This window comes from Aythya ferina (assembly GCF_964211825.1).
Source record: "Aythya ferina genome assembly, chromosome: 2".
NCBI classification, from domain to species: domain Eukaryota; kingdom Metazoa; phylum Chordata; class Aves; order Anseriformes; family Anatidae; genus Aythya; species Aythya ferina.
In genome coordinates, this window is record NC_140297.1 from 98,313,885 (window position 1) to 98,334,813 (window position 20,929).

The window sequence follows — 20,929 nt, forward strand, 5'->3', positions numbered from 1 at the left end:
AGGAGCACAGCATTTAGGTATGCCCTAATCTCTTCCTTGGAAATCCTGATTTGCTCTTTGGCCTGGGAGCAAAGGCTAATAGAAAGCAAAGTGCTCCTGTAAAGCCCAGCAGGTAATTTAAGAACTCAGGCTTAGATCTCTCAAGTATAACGTGGGCTGACATTGCTGGGAACTGGTGCTTGTAAAGGTGCACAGGAGCTGGCAGAGGATAAAGTGCATGACAACTGACAGTTGCTGTTTTGGAGAGGTCACCGTGTTTTCAGGAGACAAAGTCAGAATCAGCTTTGCTGTTGTCACTTAGAAATTGCGCTGGGGACATTCATGCTGACCTGTTTTTAACACAACAGCAGATTAAGCTGCAATACAGTGAATAATTTATAGGAGCAGTAGCATGATCAGAGCCACGACACAATGGCAGCTTCGATTCCTGCCTAGTGATGGAGGGAGGCAGAGCTCTCTGGCATTTTCCACTGAATTAGCAAAACAAGACACACATGGGATGACTGACCCGATCCTTTCAAAAGCCTGTGTGTCAGGCTGAATGAGTGTTCAGAAGGGCTATGTGGGGCAAAGATTTTATCTAGAGCATCCTTAAACCTCCTCAGCCTCCTAGCAGCTTTGACAAGCAACAGCCCTGGGGAGCAGGGAAGTGGGAATGCATACGTAGGGGTGAGGGTGAAGAGAGGAGTGAATAAGATTTCCGTGTTTGCTATGCAAAACTCTATTGAGAAACCAAGAGAAACAGCTCATACATCCCCAGCACATGTATTTGCATAGGATTGAGAACATTTCCTTGAAAGAGGAGGCTGCAAATGAAGGAGGCGTTCGCGTCTGCAACCTTAGGTTCCAAAAATCTTCTTATCTTCCGATACAACTGACAGGGCCAGGGGGAATTTGCAACATGGGGCACACAGGGTAATTGCCAGGAACCACTGTAGGAGGCTCAAGGTTGCAGTAAGATGCTGCAATTAGCAGACGACACTGGAAACCTTTAACAAATTAACCAGACTTCCACAGTGAGAGCTGCCACCCCCTAAAAGGCTGAAATGGACTCAAAAGCATATTAAGTATGCATGATGAGACATTTATAGCTTTCAGCATTGCCACAAATATTCCCTCTTCTCTTCCCCTGACATTCCACAGCCCGAAGTGTGCAGCTGCCTTTTTCCAGAAAGCAACTTCTCCGCCTTGCCCCCCCCAGCTCATGTCCCATGAGAAACACATGAAGCAGGGGCAGAGCTGGTTCAGGCAGAGGAACATCACAGATGACCCTAAAAATGTACCCTGGGACCTACAACAGCACCTCTGTGTCTCTGGAAGTGTCACCCCCAGGACCACTGCCAAGCTCAGAAGCTTTGGGAACCTTCAGGTCCCAGAGGTCTGCACACTCCTGCGAAGATGACCCATTTATGATTTTTATGCTTTTGCTGAATCTGGAGTGGTTTTCTCTCATTTCTGCTTCTGAGGGCAACAGGGTGCTGTGTATATTCGGCATACAATATAAATACCACATGTTCATTATTATTGCTGAAAATTACTTAAGATTATAGGTCAGCTGGAACTGGCAGCTCAGATTTTTATTCAGCGAGCTGCCTTTTTTTTTTTCTTTTTTTTTTTTTTTTTTTTCCCTCCAAGAACAATGCTTTGTGAAACCCAAACTCTTTGTTGTCATTTCACAAACTCCTCTGTACAGTATCATCCTGTGTGTGGCAGGTCTCTGTGCTCCATCGACAATATTTGCATTTGAAAGGGCGAATCTGACCCAAATGGGGAAAGACAGGGGCGTACAGGGAGAGTACCAGTACTGCCACCTCCCAAACTGTGTCGATTTACCAATCCCACAGCCTTGCCAGGAGTTCCCAAAAGAAGCACTTCTAGTTGTTTCAGAGACACAAGGGAGAGCTTGTTAAAGGAATCTGCAGCAGCTTGAAGTGTTGGAAGAGGGACAGCAGATTGCATATAAATATATATATATATAAACATATATAAAACCCCATATAAACATATATAAAAATAGTAAAAGAATAAGCCATGGGTGTTTGGTACTTCTGTTGGGTGATGTCTGGAGTAAAGATACAAAAAAAAAAAAAAAAAAAAAAGGCTATGGAAGAGAAAGGGCAAAGTCCTAAGGCCAGCAATAAATACACTCAGGATCCTCACCTATACTGAGATGCATTTATAGTAACTAGGACTGTGTATTTTGGATGGAAGACTGAAACTGAAGAAAATTTCCTTTTCCCTACAATCTCTGGGAAAATGCAGCATTTCTGCCTTTTTTTTTTTTTTTTTTTTTTTTTTCTCAGCGTGATGCAGGAGGCTCAAAGGAAGAAATGTTAGTCCCATCTGCTGGCGTGCTCCTTCCTCTTGGACCTGGCGCTTAGGGACATAGTTTAGTGGGTGACATTGGTAGTAGGGTGAAGGTTGGACCGGATGATCTTGGAGGTCGTTTCCAACCTTAGTGATTCTGTGATTATCTATATTCACCTTTAACTGCTGTTTGCAGCCCTCAATGTACCCTAGTATAGGATCTGTTTGCGTACAGGTTACTGAAGGCAGCGGAGGGGCCGGTGAGCATCCTATGGATAGGGAGCAGAGACCTGGAGCAGCTACTCCCTGTCCCTCTCCTTTTGCTCAAACCGACTGAAAATAATAATAGTAATAGTAATAATAATAATAGTAGTAATGAGAATAATAATAGTAATGAGAATAATAATAATAAATCGATAGTAGAAAAATAATAAATTGATAATAGTAAATTAATAATCATAATACATGAATAATAATGAATTAATGATAACAATAATAAAGCCAGGAAAAATCAAACACACTTGGCCCGGGGCCACAGGGAGCTGATTGTTCCCCCCAAAAAACTGCAAAGCCAAGGGCAGCGGCACCGGGACGAGCCGGGGGGCGCCCGTGGGACCCCGCACCGCCCGCGGGGGCGGGCCAGGGCCGCGCAGCGCCTCCGCCTCCCCTTCTTCCTCCTCCTCCTCCTCCTCCTCCTCCTCCTCCTCCTCCTCCTCCTCCTCCTGCAGCTCCGCAAGGAAAAGCCGGCAGCGGCTGCGCTGGCTTGCCAGAGCGGCGGGGCAGTGCGAGCGGGGAGAGGCTGCTCCCCATCCTCTTAAAAAAAAAAAAAATATATATATATATATATATATAATAATAATAATAATTAAAAATACTGAATTTTATTGTATTATCGCCGGGGATGGGGCGGCGCTGTGGCCGCGGAGCCCGGGGCTGCGGCGGTGGGCGAGCGATGTCCCGGGGCGGGCTGTGAGCCGCGGCAGCCCCGCCGACAGCAGCAGGTACCGGGGGCACCGGGGGGCACCGGGGAGGGAGGGAGGGGTGCGGAGCTGCCGACCCCAAGGTGCTTCAGCTGAGCCCTGTCGCCGGGAGAGAGGCGTCGGGATTTGGGGGAAGGAGGTCGGGCTTCTGCTGGCTCCGTCGTGTGCGCTTTGGGGCTGGGGATGGGAAAATCTCGGCTGGGGGGTGTCGGTGAAGGGGTTGGTGAAAAGGTGCCTGGGGGAGCTGGTTTAATGTTTTCGTGGAAGTGCTCAGCCGTCTTCCCACCCCTGTCTCCCCGAGGCTCAGCGTTTCCTCGGTCCCGTCTTTCTGTTTCCAGTGAGCTTTTATGGTATTGCTGGTTTGAGGCAAGCTCAGACCCTCCTAAGTTCTCCGTTCGGTCCCTGGCTCGTTCCCAAGGACTGATGCAAACGTTTTGCACGCTGGCATTGCTCTTCGGTTTACCTCTGAGTGCCCTGGCTGCCAAAGGTCATCCAAATCCCACGCCAGGTCTTCCTATCGCTGGTTTGCTGTCCCTCATTCAAAGTTTCAAAAAAAACCCTTCTGGAAGCTGTGCGTGTGGCCACGCTGCCTCTGCGCCCTTTCGCACACCCCTCTGTTACCAGCTCAGTGTGTTTCCAGCCTGATTTCTGCGTTCATTAATTAATCCGGCCGCGCTCTGCCCCGCTCCTCCTAATTACCGTGTTTCAGCTGCTGTCACGCAGCTGGAGCCCCGGGCAGGGAAGGCTCCCGAGCAGGAACATTATCTTCATATCCCCCTGTGGCTAATTAGGTTTCGCAAGCGTCGCTCTCCTTTCCGAATAAACAAAATAAGTGGGAGCAGACCCAAACGGGGGGCTCAAGGAAGAAGGGGCAAGAGGAAGGTGTCTTTCCTGGAGAGGTTTCCGTGCTCGCTGCCCAGCCTCCTGTGGGATATTCCCTGCGCTGGTCCCCGCAACGTGAGCTGGGTTTTTGGAGAACGGCGTCCACTGGGACGAGCGAGCAGCCCGGCTTTGTGACCCTAGCGGGCATGCAGGGCAAATTGCTCCACGCCAGCCCCAAGGCTTCAGTAAGTATGGGAGGGCAGGTATCGGACAGCAGGAGCCATCTGAAGGCACCAAGTGCATTTTTCTTCTATAAATTCAGCATTTTCTCGGCCGGTAACTAAATCCTAGGACAGTCTTTTAAGATGGTGTCTGTGCTGCCTCTTGGTGCAGGCAAGCACAGTGTTGAGGACTTTAAAAACCCCACATCCATAACCCGATGCTGGTTTAAATGTTGACATCCAGCTGTGTTCCCTCGGTAGGGTGCAGGTGTTTTGTTTGCTTGTATGCTTTGGTTTTCTTCCTAAGGAGCAACAGGTTGTGTTTATTTCCAGGTTCCTGCTCAAGGAATGGAGCAATTAGCTTTTCTGTGTTTCTGTGCTCCTCTCTAAAATAACAGCACGGTTATATTTTGGGGTTTTCTGTAAGAGAATTAATATTTCTCAAATGTCTGGGAATTCATAACGGGAGAAATCTGATCTGTGCAGGGGACATCCCCAGCATCACTCAGTGACCAGGCTGCTCTACCTCCTTGCGGTCTCAAGGCCCGTGACCACTTCATTCAACCCTATTTTATTATATCACAGAGCAAACGCTGGGGGTACCAGCTGTACAAAGCACGGCCCCAGAGCCACACGGGGCTGCCTTCTGCTCCTTGATGCCTTTAAACCCCAGCGAGGAGGAAGGTAACCCCCCGACAGCACCCACCGCGGGGAGAGGTGCCAGGGGGAGGCTGCCCTGCTTCCCCACTGGGAAGGAGTGGGAGCAAGGCGGAAGGCAGCGGTCCCTTTTGCCAAAAAAGGGATGGCTGCTCTGGCTTTTCTATTTTTTTCCCCCTTGCTGTATGTGTGGCAGGGACAAGCAGCTCATGGACAACCCACTCGCTGGGGTGCTTTCCCGCAGCCGAGCTAAGGGGAGGTGGGCGGCTTGTGCCTGCAGCACTGAGCTTCTGCTGCGGGGAGACGAGGAAGGTGGGGAGGAGAGTGGTTCCTGCACACACACAGAGGTTGTCAGAGAGGACCAGGACCTGAATTAGTCCCCTCAGATGGGGGCCTGTCATGTCACTTTCAGGCTGTGTGGTTCCTGGATGGCTCCATTAACACAATGCTATGAAATCTGTCTTCCCACCTCCCAGGAGCTCAGAGGTCACTGGTTTTGCCCTTTCAACTTACAGTGCTTGCTGCTTTTCCAAGTGGGGGGGTGTTGGCTTGTTAAAGTGTTTTCTTGGTAAGAGATTTTGGAAATGATGATGAGCAAGAGGACTTACCAGCTCCTTTCTGCACAGGTCTCTGAGGGAAGGCTGACTGCACCCAGGGGAGCAGTGGAGTCCAAGCAGGGGCTCTGTGTGTTTGCTCCCTGCAGTGCCTGGTGCTGCTCCCATCTCACTGCCATGCTTTTATCACAGCCCAGAGCTGTGTCCAGGGGGTTGCATTCAGTTCCCTGAGTTTGGGCTCTCCAGCTGTTGCTTTTAAGTGTCTTTGCTCTGGGGCTGGTGCTGCTGGGCAGAACAACGCCCCCACTTCCCAACATAGCCCAGGTGCCCAGGACCAGGCTGTAGCCCAGCCACGATCAAAAAGCAGATCCCAGGATGTGCTGCCCCACTCACCCCAAGGTACAGAAAAGAGCAGGTCCCCTGGCACTCTGAAATTGCTTTTTGGCAGCCACAAGCACAGACCTTGCCTTGGGCTTTGTATGCAAGCTCTGCACCTGGTGGCCTTTGTAAGAAGTGAGTCCTCTAAGCATGACACATGAACTATTTTTTTTGTTTGTTTTGTTTGTTTATTTGTTTGTTTCTCTTTAAAGTTGCCTTTTTCTGCTGTATTTTTATGTTACAAGGGTACCCTCTAATTTTTACCCCCCAACCAGCACAAAAGGAATGATGGATTAGCGCAGAAGTATCTTAGCATCTTTCCTCTCTTCAATGGGAGCCACATATCGAAGTTGACAGTTCCCTGGAACCAGTGCAGCCCATGAAGTAGCCACAATAGTACATTTAATCTGCCAGCCCTTTTAAAGTATTGAGAGCACTACGGTCCCCGATGCCTCCCGTGAACTGACCTTGCCTGGCAGAGCCAGACACCTCCTTACTGCTTCGCCAGCCCTCAAGCAGCCCCGTTAACCACTGCTGCTGGAGCTCCCCAGGCCAGGCAGCCTGATGGTAGACTTTCAGCCGCACCAGATTGATTTCAAATAATCAAATAATCACTTCTCCAAGGCACTCCAGTTTTGTAATTCAAAAAAAAATATGCATGTATACTTAGCTGCAGCACCCAGAGATCTGTCAGACTTGATCTTGTCCTAAAAATATCACTGATGGGAAAACCTCAAGCCATCCATCAACTCCAAAAAAAGCTTGAGGAGCTGCAGCAGAGAAGATCAATCCAGTCATCGCTGAGGTTCTGGTTTTAGCTTTTCTATGTGTTTTCATGTCTATGAGCATTCATGTCCACAAAAACTCAGGGTAGACCAACCCTACGTATTCTTAAACCTTTCTGCTCAAGCTGACCCAAGGAAGGAACCCATTTTCAGTGAAATCTGTTGGAGACAGACAGGCAAATAAGCACCTGCAAATGCTCATGGGAGGTTTATACCTCAACAGGTGAGCAGCCAAAACCACTTGGTTTGTCCCTCCATGAGGCATCTCTCCCCTTTGTCAAATTTATCGCACACCTGCTAGAAGACTGAAGCAAAACAGGGAGAAATGTGGTAGTCTGGTGGGCATTTTCTAACTTTATGCAAGTGGGAAAATACCTTTTCTGTAATTAAGTAACCTGACATCCTCCATTTAAGTATTTAAGTTAAGAACATTTGGTTTTAAAACAAGAAGGAGGGCATGTGTTACACCTTTGTGCAATAGCATCCCAGCAAGCAGCCTTTGGCCAGGGAGTCTTCCTGGGTGTGGGGACATCTTCTCTGCCCATCACTTTGAGCATCATTGGATTATGGCACAAACAGCCATCCTATGCACTTCCTCAAATGTACAGGCATGTTTGTGGGCAATGGTGCTGTTGAAAACACTGCTGCTGCTCAGTCAAGTGCATAACGTGTCAAGTCCTGCATGAATGAGTGCCCTTTCCTCGTCTCGTTCAGTACGTCTGCAAAGTACCATTTGTTAGCTCAAAGAAGGGCTTGGGTTTCTGCACAGAGCTGATCGTGGGCTAGGAAGCAGTTGGCTGTGAGGTGCTCTTTGATGCATGAGACGTGTTCCTGAATTCTGCATAACACTTGCAGACCATGTCTATTTAGATATACACCCCGTCTTTTTAATAAGAATAGCCATCTGCCAAAGTAAACAGAGGTGACTGCTTGGCTTATTAGATGTTTAGATTAATAAAACCAAGAGCTGGGAATGCTCACTAAGTCATCTGTTCTACACAAAACCAAACCAAGCCCGTATTAAAAATGGTAAGGCTTCAGCTGTTGCCGAGGCTGCAGGATAAGCAGCTTAAAATTTTGCCTGCATATACCAGAGCTTCGCTGTCTGTGCAATCTGGGGGTGATGCTGCCTTCCTCTCCCCAGATGGCAGTGGGCCACAAAGCCTTGTTTCAAATGCAGCCTGGTTTCCATGCAGGCAGGAGAAGGACTTGTAGTGCATGCCATATATTTCATTTCCAAGCCCTGTGCTTCAAGCAGAAGCTCTCTGGCATCTTTTTAAGGGTAGAGCCAGGGAAGCATGGGGAAAAAGCAGACCCTTGTTAGATAATAAGAGTGCACTGCTCCTGCCCATGCTGCAGCATCCACCTCATGAATGAGGAAGGTGAAGTGAAGGCAAAGGCTGCCATCTCTGCAGAGCACCTCACAAGTGTGTATTTCATGATGGAAACACAGGCTTCCCTCTGGCATGACCAGCATCCTGCCACCAGGTAGGAAAGACGATTGCTTCCATTGGAAAAAGGACAATGGAGTTTTCCCTCAGAGTAAACAAGGTATGGGAGAAAAATCGTTGTATCCTCATTTTCCTGTGCCTGGAATGACAGCCCATTATTACTGTTATGTGAGTTGGAAAATGCAGAAATGCCAACAGGGGATGAAATGAGGAAAGAGTAGGAGGACAGAGGAGGACAAAGTGCAGTGCTTTTCCTATAACATTTTCGTTAGCTCACAATGGCTCCAGTGGGTTTCTTCTTTAAATGGCAAAATAGGGGAAAACAGGCCTGTCCTGAGATCCGTGCACCCTTAATTTATGTAATGAAAAGTTACATGAGGTAATTACCTTGTAGTTCAGCAATAATAAATCCTGTCAGATCTGTTTCATCTAGCCTTGGTTTATCTTTAATGTCTCTGTATCTAAAAAGACTTAAACGGTAACTAATCTCATAGCATGGCTGGAGTGTGTGGCATTTGAAACTCACGATTTCTCTTTTTTAATGTTCACTACAGATTAAATTTACCAATTTAACATGACTAGCTCTATTTGGAGTACACTTAAGAGTCTCATCGGGTTTATATTGGCTACATCAGTAGCAGTAAACTACATCTGTTCAGGATTGTTCTCCAGCACTAAGGGCAACAGGCACAGACCAGCCTGTACCCACGGCATTGCGCTGCCCTGTCCTCCAAAACAGAAATTAAACACGCTTTCAGGACCCTGGCAGCAAGGAGATAACTTCTCCCTTAAATTCTCAATATCTTCTTCAAATAGTTTCTGTAAAGTCATGCATGTCTATAAAACTGTCCTTCTTCTTGCTGTGGTGGGCTGTGACTGCTAAATGTGCCACAGCCACATGGTGACAGGGAGCTGGGCTTCCTCTGCCTTCTCGCAGTCCATTTCCATTTCTGCTGAACAGACCCATTGGTTGTCCAGTTGGTTGGCAGATCCCTTCTCCAGTACCAGCGTCTTTAACATGAGCTTTCCCATCAACCTTTACCCTGCACAAGCTCCCCTTAGCACTTTTTCCTACATCAGATCTTTTTCACCAACTTTTCACAGCTCCTTTGATGTTTGCAGCTCAAGAATATGGTGGTGGTTTGGGGGAATTTGAGTCTATTGGGTGCTATTAGATAAGTGCTGTTGTCTCCTATAACTTTGAGAGCTTTTAAAGTTTGAAAGAAAGATTGCAGTCAGAAGAACAATAAAATAAATAAAATAAATAATTAAATAAATCCAAGTCATATATGTCATCTCTTGTCTAATATAAGGTTCAGGTTGTAAATGTAGATGAGCTGAAGCCAAGAAATGAGAGTTACATCAGAGCACACAGCTTCTCTTGATTGTGCATGGACAGTGTTCAACTGCGGGGTGCACTAAAAGAGAGCTTCAGCCAAGTATAAATGAAGTAGCACGGGACTTTTATGGCAATGCCTTTGAAATGACACACTTGTGGAGTGTTCAAAAAAATATATTGCTGCAGTACTCATACCTGGGACAAGAATGTCCAGCTTTAAGGACGATGTTCTGCCCTAAAACATGGAGGGATGCATCTTCAACAACATATTAATGGGCAGTGTGCCATTAAAACACTCCTTGAATCAGAACTAGCATGTAAACTTCCAAGGCATTTTAAGTCTTCCTAATCCTGTGTATTTAAAGAGGAGCAGCAAAGTGTTTGTATCTCATTAGCACCTGAAAGGATTTGACAACAGTGATGTTTTACTTTCAGGGGCGAAAATCCTGTCTCTCTTGTTTAATTTATCTCACTTGTGCTTATATTAGAGCATACCTGGAGTGGATACTGAGCATGGCAATGGTTTGCCTACCCTGGCTGGAGCAAAATGAATAATGTCTAGAGTAGCCCACTGGTGACCTAGACTGTCCCACACAGTGCATTTACTTTCTTGCACATGCAAAGAGGTGGCCTCAGCTTGCTGTCCTTGTCTGTGCTGCTGCTGTCTGCACAAAATGAGGGGTGTAAACAGAATTACTGGTGCAAATAAAAGAAAGCCGCAGTCTTAAGGACCATACTAAACACACCTGGGTCATTGCTTTTGTCTCCTGACAGTGGGAAGGTTTTTATGTTCACTGCTTACAGGGTTTGAGAAAGTCAGTCCACTCCACTGCTTACACTTGACATACAACTTTGGGATGCTGCTTGGTGTCATCATGTATTTTGGCCAAAGACTCCCACTGGAGTTGCACGTAGTTACATCAGGGCAGACTTTGCCCAGTTGCTTTCAGACCTTACTCGTGGTTCTCACCCAAATGTTAGACCTGTAAAGGGCAACACCACTCATGGTCACCTAGGGCTGCTAACTCCTACTGTTAATGATGACAAAAATGCAGGGCAGATTTATGACTTTTTGTGATCTCTGCTGAGAAACTGCAATTCCACCTGATACTTATGGTCAACTGTGCAGTGGCTCTCTGCTTAGGGTGGAAGAGGTGGTGAAGCAGCCAGGTTTTTGCTAGACAAAGTAACCCCTGCAGCCCATTTTGCATCCTCCTGGTTTTACAACTTCTCACAAGATCACCCCTTTTAGTTTATCTCCTGATACAGGGATAGATAGCATTGTAACCCAAAGCCTTGCAGATTTACCCCCACACTGCATTGCTGAAATGACAGCTGGTATGATACAGGCATGGGTCACTCGCACCAAACCACTGTTACAAATGCAGTGAAAGGTGGATTTCAAACACAAGATGCTCATTCTCAGCTGGTTTTCACAAGTGCTTTTATTTATGTTATTTTCTGGCAGTTGAATGGTAGGGGGCTTTGATTTTAATTAATTCTTTAATTGACAAAAACAATAATCAATGATGAGTAGAATCAGAGTTGACTCCTAATCAAAGATCATTGTGCACACCAGGGTTAGCTTAAAATGAATGAACATGAAATCTAATTAGACAGCCAGACTGATCTCTCAGTTACACTCTTATATGCTATTACAAGGCGAGTTTTGCTGATCTACACTAATACCAATTGAATATGATTGCTCTGTACTCAGACTGCCGTAAGAGAATGGCATTAAGGGCGGCCCTGGGTGTATTTCGTGCTCGCAGTTGCTCCAGCTGCCTGTGCAAAACAAATGTTGGAACTGAAAAAATGAGGTCAGACACTGTGAACCCATCTGTCATGTGTGGGAGCCATTTAGTCTCAAACTTATTTTCCTTGGGTTTATTACAGTGAAATAGCTCGTTTGCATTTCCCTCTCCTTATGTTTTCAGTGTGTGCTAAGCCAAGGTTAAGGAACAGGGCTGTAGGTGTTTCTGGGAGGGGGGGGTTAAGCAGAGGAAAGGGCAGCTTGTGACTCCACGTGCCAGGAGCTCTGGAGGGGGAGCAGCTACAAGCAGGCTCCTAATGGAGCAAGACGGCACGCTGCTTTTGCCTCATCCGCCATCAGTCATTATTTGTGTGCTAGCGAGGCCATGAGAGTTAGAGCCAAAGGCAGGTTTTTCTGTAATAATAAAAAAGCAAGTTAAAAGTCCCCATGTTGAATTTGGCACTGTACTGGTGTAGAAGACTGATGTGTATTGGATTTATGGAGTTATATTGCAATAAGAACATCAAGTATGAACTCCCTGTGTATATACAAGCACAGATTCCTTTGCCATTCTGCCGGTGACCTGGATTGTTAGCTTTCTTCTTATTATGATTATTATTGCTTTTTGGTTTATGTACTTCATCCAGTTTGGGTGGGAGGAGCAAAACAAACAGCACGAGCTATTCCAGATGGTAGACAACTTGTGTTTCTACTCAGGGTGTCTAGTGATGAGCTAGCAAATACTGCAGCATTTCAGTTGAAAATATCCTTACATACAGCATTAAAAAATGTTCTTATGGAAATGAAAAAATAAGTATAAATCTTGCTATTAGTATCAAGTTTTGGAAAATATATTATTTGAAACAAAAACTAAACCCAAAGTACCCAAAGCTAACATTTGTGTTTATTAGACATAGGTAATGGCGCCTTGTGCTTGCTCGTAGGATTTTCTGCATGATCAAGCAGATCTCTCAGCTATGACTTAAGCAGGGCTAGGAAGGATGCACAAGCACTTCTTTGTGTGTTATAAAAACTGAATCCACCCAAACTGAAGGTATTAAAATCTAATGAAAGAATATATCTAATGAAAGAATATATCAGTGCAAACAAAACTGTCGGCGAGAAGCGAGCACACGCCTTTGGGGAGATCCCGCTGGTGGGTCAGCAGTGTGAGAGGCGAGGCTTGGATGTCCACAGGGGGCAGGAGACCCACCTCGGGCTGTGCTGGTTTAAACTAAGAGCTGCTGATGCATGAGGTGGGGCCGAACTTGCCTCCTTCTGCTGGGGCAAGAATAAGAGGCTATCAACTGCTTTGATGAACCCACCCAAGCATGACCCAGGTGCTCCCAGATCTCTGACTGGAAGGAGAGGGAGCCATCTTGGCTACAGCTCCTTCTCCATGCAGCACTGCTCTCCACAGCCATGCTGATAAGCCCACGTGGCTCTTTTTCTGTGTGCTATAATTAATGTTTGAAGCTCACAGATCTGCTGGCCTTTCACCGGCTGATGTAGGCTTGGGAAGTGTGCTTGTCAGTGTAGCCATATGCTGCTATTTAGGAATATCTCATAGTTTTGGACTTTGATGGAATGAATGCACGTGATTTTGTTCTGGCAACCCAGAATAGTTCTTCAGATGGAGCTCAGATGTCTGCACAACTCTGGCAAATGCTACCCTGCACAAGAAGTAGCAGCCCAGTTGCTGGGAGCATAAAAACTGCCATCAAAGTTGTAATTGCAGTAACCCAATGATCAACAGAAGACACCCTTCTACAGATGCTTCCAGGGGATCCCATCCCACAGAAATGATCCTGATACACCAGGAATTAGGAGCCAGTGCTCTAACGCATGAGTTTTCAACCTAAAAATATTGAAACACGTGCAAGAGAGTTAATTTTCTTGTGAAAGCTTTTATAATGCTTATGAGTGCTCTTACCCGTATATTACTGTCAACTTTTTATATTAAAAAATCATCCCCAAGAATTTCTAAATTGTCATCCAAAATGCATACCTCTATGCCTCCTAGGAGTCTAGGGAGCATGGAAACCATAAATTCCAGGTGGCTGTTTGGGCTACTGGCCATGCTGGCCTCATATTGCCAAGGTAATTCAACTAACTCCGAAGGAAGAAGTTAGAAAATTGATATTAAAAAAGAATAGATTTCAGACTACAAATGCAAGTGGCACCAGATGAGTGCATGCTGAATGAGCTTAGAATTGCACTGAGACTGAGTTTAGAACTGAATTATGCTCGTTGGGTTTATTCATGCAAAGCAGAAAGAATTGGCTCGCTGAGAGGACATGACTTCTAGGGTATAATCAGTTTCTTCCCTTGTTGGATTTATTCTTTTGGAGGTGCTTGCTTCTAAATGGGATTTTATTGCAATAAAGTGTTTTCACCTTTGTAAATTGGCCAGCTAGTCTGACTATCAGAACATAATCCTTGACACAGAGGAGAGGTGAACATATTCTTTCCTTTCATTATTCAACAAGTTTCCAGTTCATCTGTTAGACATACCCCATTGCCAGGTTTTCAGACAAGAGAGTTCCTAGTGTGAAAAACTGAGTCAATTGGCTTCTGCTGAGATAGGTTTAGTGGACCCCCTCACCTTACCTTACCCTAAACAATTATCACCAAATGTTTTCAGTGTGCAGAGCACAGATCAGCACAGGGAACGGCAGACAAAACATCTCACTATGGGGATTGCATCTTCTTAGATTCAGAGTGGGCCTTGAAATGTGTGCTGCACAAAAAAGATAAGTATGAACGAAGGGATTATCAAGGATCACTTCAGCCCATTGAATCCACTCTCACATTCCCATTTAATCAAGGATTATAGATAATCCAAAAGCATCCCCAAAGCCTCTGTGCAACGAACCCTCATGCAGCTTCCTAACACCCTACAGCAAACCCTAGGCCCAGAGCTGTAACTGTAGATGCTACAAGGAGAGAGCAGGAGCAATTGCGGGCACCACCACCACTCGTGTATTTATTGCTATGTTTGCTAGCACATGTGAAGTAAAAACAACTTCCCTCATCGTATGGTGGTCTCTAGGTTAGTCATGGGGAAAAAGTCAAGCAAAAAGGGTCCACAAAAAAGTCAGTCTAGATTTAGCAAATGTAATTCTCACTGAATTTCACCTCTCTTAGCTGGAAGTTCACACTGTTTGTCAGATATTTTGGCATTACGGGAGGTGCAAGTCCATTCAGAGGGTGACTAAAAGGGGCAGTCCTGTGGAAGTGATGGGCTCTACGGTCCCTTCTCCTCTCATTAGCTCAGGCTCAGCTGTTCCGACTGAAAGGAGAGATGGGGCTTTTATTTCCCCGGGGACAGAGACATCATCAATTATCTGCCATTCCCTGCTGCACACTGTCAGTGAGTCAGGCAGTGAAAAATACTGATACAATTTCACCTTATCCCTTGACACTGCTGATGGGCTAATCATTCAGCTGCCACACACTTAGCAGGAGCAATACTAATTACACTAATTGTGCTTATACACAGCGCATGTTTATATTCACTAGTAAGCAGAGTGGTGTTTTTTAAGAAATGAAACATCAGTTGTTCATCAACTACATAGATTTTAAAATGTAAGTGTACCTGTTGGGTTCACTGATGAGGCAGAAGTCTCAGATCTCAAAAGCTTTTAATACCATTTGAAATGTACAGTATGCTTTAGTATTGAGAGAAAAATGCATGTTGTATCTAGAAGATGGTAGCATTATATCAGATAACTACTGAAAATGGACTGAGATAGTCACTTTGTTGGAGCATCCCCCAAATCCCCTTAGGGGTGTGCATCTGTAGGGACACTGGTCAGTTCAGCAGCAGATCTGAGTCAGTCCTTGTGTGATGAGCCTTACTGAAATTACCCTAGTGACTACATATATGCATATAATCAGCAAATAGACCTAGTACTAAATTCAGAGGTAGGTTTGTTTAGTTGATCTATTGCTGCTAGCACAGAGGCCTATGAATGGTTTAACAGGCAGGAAAATAAATCCCCCTCAACAAAGCGTTTTCCAACAATGTGACAAATACTCATCATCCAAAGCATATTTGCTAGATGTTAGTATCGTAAATAATCCACGGACACGGTGCCCATGCGAATCTGGGTTAAAAGGCTGCTGCTGCTGCTGCTGCTGCTAAAAAGGGTTAGTGCAGCAGCATGAGGTCAGCTGGAAATGTCTGAGATGTCGGCAATGTAAGTTTAAATCTTGAGAACAGATTGTGTTTGTACAGTGGAGGCAACCTCTAACCTGATGAACTGAAAAGTAATTGAACCCAACTGTGAGATTTCATCATTTCTGACTCCGTTACTTCCTTTTATCACAGCTTTCTTCTGTACAGAAATACAACATACATTAATCGCCAAGATTATACATAACATATATTTATAGAGAGAGAGCATAAGCCAATCTGGGCTCTGACTTCTGAACATTTTATGCAAAAACAAAGCACAAGTAGCTCCAGGCAGGTCTCCAGTTTGCATTTCAATTGCACTTCATCCACACTTCCTTTTGGTACTGTGCGGAAAGGCTTCATTACTAAAGCGTTGCAAAGCCTCCTGAGCACTTCGGCAAAATAAGTAAAATAAATAAATCAGTAAATTCCTTTTTTGAGATTATTATATTTTTAAGCTCCCCCAAAGCAAAAGAAAACCTAATGCTACCAGCGTGCATGCAAACGCTCAAAGGTTTTGTTCAGACCTTTGCCCTTCATTCATGTTAGCACAGAAGATATTCACTGTGAGGAGGATGCTAGCATTTTTATATGAGTTTTGAATCCGAAGTACCTGTGTTTTTATAGCCAGCGTGGTCAGGACTAGCACCTGGTTTCAGGTTTGCTCTTGCTGCCCTTATTTCTCGAGGAACAGCTGATGACTGTGGGGCTGAATCTCCCATTAATGCCGGTGGGGTAAACCCGTCACGCCTGCCTCTGTGCTCCAGGAGCGGGGCCAGCCAGGTTGGAACGGCCTCCAGCTGTAAAGGTCTCCCAAAATGGGGTCTGGCCACTTCCAGGCTGCTTACTGGAATAGCCTCTTGCCCGCGCTAATCCCCCAAACATGCCTGGGGATCATTCAAGAAGGTTTTGGTTGGCGCAGCCAGCATGAGAGAGATCTCGGTGGCTGTTCTTCCTCAGGCTGACTGGGGACAAGGAGAGCTTTCCAGGACTACCTGGGCAGATCACAGCTACCTACTGGTCACAGCAAACCAGAATATTCAACTTAAATACACATATCACAAAGCCAAGCTTGTATCTGTGAGGGTTGCCCAGTCACACGGGAACTGATCCAGTTCTCACTCCCGAAGCTGGGAGGTTGATGCCATTTGGGTTGTGTAACAGGGAGAACTTCGCATTGCTAATGGCGCTGACAATTCTGGAGCTGGAAGAAATATTTTTGGCAAAGCTCTTACAGAAATATTCCTGACAAAGCAGCTCTTCTTGGGCAATGCAGTCCTCTCCAGAGAGAAGTAGCTTGCCACGATGCCTAACACCACCTCAGAGAGTATTTGTCCAGCCCAGCATTACAAATTAAACACAACTGGACTGCACACAACATTTCCCCACATATTTGCTTTTTCCAGTGAGTGTTTGCCGTGGAGGCACCATGTAACTCTGCTCCTTATCTTCAATAAATAAATCTGGTTGTGAAGGCTCAGGCTGCAGATCCGTGGTCCTCACAAGTGGCTCCTTTCTGGGCACTCAGCTCTGGATTGTTCTTCATCTGTGGGGACTGCTTTAAACATGAGGCTGCTTTAAATGCACCCGCTCAGCCCCGCAGGCTGCAGTTTTACAAAGCATCAGCTCTGCTGCCTGCAGGCAGCTCTTGCCCTGCTATTCAGTCCTGTCTCAGCCTCAACCTCATCCACAGCTGTTGGAGGTGAAATGAACAGGGGGTACAGGACATGCCAGGGCTACCTTTTAAAATAGATGGGAAAAAAAATATTTTTTTATTTTTATTTTTATTTTTTTGTTTATTTTCAAGCTGGCCTAATTTCTCCATGCGTATCGCAGCATGACAGCATTAGCACCCTGGGAAGGATGGAGGTGGTGGGTCCAGCAGGATGGAGAACCACTGTCTCCTTCTCCTTAGTTTGCTGATCCCTAAGCTGAGGCTGAGTGCAAATGCTGAGCTGGGCACTGGAAATGAGCACACACACATACCAAGACCTTCCTCTCGTGTTGCCAAGGCCCCCTTGAATGTGTGAAACACAGAACATGTAAAACCCTCACCTTCTCTGCTGTTTTCCAAGAAAATTCAACATCCTTGCAGGCACTCTTGTGGTTTATTCTGAAAAGAGAGTGATGGATCTCTGTAGGCTGGAGTAGGGAGTCATGTTTGTGCCCTGTCTGACAGCCCCTGATGGGGCTGAGTCACCCCCTGGGATGCCGGGCAGTCCTTGCCTTACCACGTGCTTCTTGCCCACCTTTTTACCCTGACGTTCCTTCTGTTGTTTTTCAGGAATATCCTCCCGGCTCCCAGAAATCATGTCAATAGGATCACATTCATTCTCTCCAGGAGGTCCTAATGGGATTATCAGGAGCCAGTCCTTTGCTGGCTTCAGCGGGCTTCAAGAGAGACGCTCCAGGCAAGTACTGTGCTCTTTACGGGAAGCTTCTGCATCAGGTGCTAAAGAGGCGCTGGGGTTTGGAAGGTGGAAAAGGTGGAAAAAAGTTTTCTAGGCTAAAATATCTCTCTACATTGTGTGTATAATCAAGCTGTTACCCTGAGTCTTAACTACCAAATACTTCCCCTCCACCCTTAACGCAGGGCTTCCGCACATGCCTCAGAGTTGTGAGAACATTTCAGAGAACAACTTTAATTCTCTAATTTATACAGCGATCTTTTCACACGTAAAGTGCACAGAAGCACGCTACGCTTCCCACCGCCCCCAGCTTCAGACTGCCGCTACCTAAAAGTCATTTTTCCCTGTGAATTCAAAGCGAGTCCCCTTCTTTCGGGGGGCTGCCTCAGCATCCTGCTGGGAGGGAGGGCAGAGCTTGGGGGCAGAACCCTTCCGGGGACAGAACCCTTCCGTGCATCGCCTTTTGGCAAGACAGGACTTCAGGCTTTGAGCCAGGCATTTCCCAAGCCAGAAAGTAAACCCCAGAGGCTACTGTATAATTAGCTTCCACTTGTGCACCTCCACACTGCCAGCTCAGGTCAGTGATGGTTGTTGGATGCTGATCGAGAGAAAAGAGTCCAAGGAGGCACCTACATGCAGCACAACTCTCTTCTATTTGCAGTCCGTGCTCAACACCAGCAGCATGATGCTGCCCTCCAGGCACACGCTTAACCACCCCCCAGTCTTCCTAAGGAGCCCTCAGGCTTTATGCCTGATATTATCTGGGCTCCCCTTTGTATTTAGCCTCTTTATGGTGACGTGAGGCAGGACAGGCATGGGATGAGACAGAGAAAGGGCTGCTGAGCCTGGGACTTAAGCCGGCATCCATATCTCAGAAAGGCAACTGGCACATCAAAAGCTGACAGCAAGTCCCAGGCTGCTCAGACCTCTCAACCTATAAACAAACACAGCACTTTAACTGGCAGGCACGTAAGCAGAATCGCTTCTGCTAGCAGAGATAATATCAGGAAGATTTCTTTAAGCTATGCTTCTTTGAGATCGTTATGATTTATAGGGATTTCCCCCTCTTTAATGTTCGCTTTGCAGGTGTAACTCTTTTATTGAAAATTCCTCTGCGCTCAAGAAGCCCCAAGCGAAGGTGAAGAAAATGCATAATTTGGGCCACAAGAACAGCACCACCCCCAAGGAGCCCCAGCCCAAAAGGATGGAGGAAGTCTACAGAGCCCTGAAGAATGGCCTGGAGTAAGAGCCTTTATTGTGCTTGCCGACTGAAGCTCTGTGACATTTTAGAGCCTAGAATGACATCTCACAGGAGCAGAGATCCTTAATCATAGACTAGAAGAATACACCTGTTGCAGTCTTCATTGTAATACTTTTGATTGGAATTATTTGTAGGGGAAATTGGAAAGAATCCCAATTCCACTAAGTTTGATAGGAAAGATCCCAAGGGCTGGGATTTCAACTGGATTTTTTTTTTTCTCCAATTTTCCTTGTGTCATATCAGAGGCTTGTATTACCCTTAAGATAACGTCTCAGATGATAATGGGGCTTTTACCAGCCAGATAGGAGAGCAGAGATTGGAAGGCACCAGCCTGTAAACTAAGCAGCAGACAGCTTACTTGGAAGTGGTCATTCAGTGACAGGAAAACACCGAGCTGTTATACACAGTTAAATAACAGGCTCCTACTTATTCTCTGAAAGGCAGCAGGGAAGCTGGTTTTAGGACAGATCAATGCAAATGCATTTTTGTCTGAAAGCGCACCCAGGAAGGAAAGCCATTTGTTGCAGAGATTTCCTTTTACGACTCTCAGCAATCGTCTCTGTTACGTGCCGCAGATCTCACGCCTCCCTTCTCTGGTTTGTGTTTACAGCGAGTATCTGGAAGTTCACCAGACAGAGCTGGACAAGTTGACTGCTCAGTTAAAAGACATGAGAAGAAACTCACGCCTGGTACGTGTCACACTTTTTATTGGGTAGATGCACTACAATGTCCCAGAGGTACTGGAGCAGTCACAGGCTGGGAGCGGGAAGTTGGGAATTTGCATGTGTGCCATTTGTCCCTTCCAGATCTTGATTTTCTGTTTCTATTTACTTATAAATATTGCTTTCTCATGTTTCTCTGTTGCTCTTATGCTGCAAAATAAATCACAATTTCTTCTTCTCTGTTGCAGGGAGTCCTGTATGATTTAGATAAGGTATGTTACTCTCTTGGACACTTCTTGCAAGAAGGGTTAATAGTTGTATGACGTATGGAGCTGGCATGGGAGAACTCTCTCAACCAAATCTCTCAGTCAGGCCAACACCATCGAAGCTTCACAATCTGGGCATTCACAAAGAGCAGGAGAAATGCCCCACAGGAGTACTCAGTTGGAGGTGGGCTTGCTGGTAGCTGCCCCTTAGGACAGATCTGGCCCGCACGGTTCTCTCCCATCCCTGCTCCTGCCAATGCTAGGGAATAACAAGTTGAAAAATTGAAAATATTCTCCCCCCTGGGAAATTCTGAGTAAAACAAAAGAAAAGATTTCAAAAAAAAAGTTTCCTGAGCAATCTGTCTTTTTTCAGTCAAAATACCAAGCTTGTTTTTGTTTTCAAAAACAGTTTATTCAGGAAAAGAATGCATTTTGAAATGCAAAACCTCATCAATTTTAATACAGGTTTTCAAAGTACTGAAAAAATACAGTTTTCCAAGCCAAAAAGTCTCACATTCCTTAACAACAACAACAAACCAGGAAATTTTCATCAAGGAAAACCTATGCAGACCCAACAGAAAGCTTTTGTTTGTTTGTTTAATAAAGTTTTTTTTATATAGATGCCAATGAGATCAATTTTTTCCATCAGCAGATTAATCATGGTAAGGTGTTGTAGTCGATTCTGGATTTGTGGGCAATGAAATCCTGCACGTTTTAAGGAGCTTCTCAGGCTCCTGGGGACCCAAAGACATGAGCAGAGCTAGTAGAGATGTCCTGCTGCTGCATTCAGTTGTGCCTCACCCTCTGCTTCTCTATTTCCTCCAGCAAATCAAAGCAGTGGAGCGATACATGAGGAGGCTGGAGTTCCACATCAGCAAGGTAACAAGCATCCTTAGCATCTGTCT

The 20,929-nt window shown here is 45.8% G+C and overlaps 1 protein-coding gene across 3 annotated transcripts in view; it reads left to right on the forward strand.

Annotated features, from left to right (window-relative positions):
- Positions 1-20,929, forward strand: part of RIPOR2 (RHO family interacting cell polarization regulator 2) — a 60,870-nt gene that overhangs the window by 10,180 nt on the left and 29,761 nt on the right. For 2 of the 3 annotated variants that reach the window (XM_084507758.1, XM_084507756.1), the window contains exons 2-6: positions 17,712-17,838; positions 18,922-19,077; positions 19,707-19,785; positions 20,007-20,030; positions 20,850-20,903. In XM_084507758.1, coding sequence (XP_084363884.1) covers positions 17,712-17,838; positions 18,922-19,077; positions 19,707-19,785; positions 20,007-20,030; positions 20,850-20,903 — 440 coding nt within the window. Of the gene's footprint in view, positions 1-3,053; positions 3,309-17,711; positions 17,839-18,921; positions 19,078-19,706; positions 19,786-20,006; positions 20,031-20,849; positions 20,904-20,929 lie in introns of those variants that run through there. The other variant, XM_084507757.1, reaches the window with a different exon arrangement.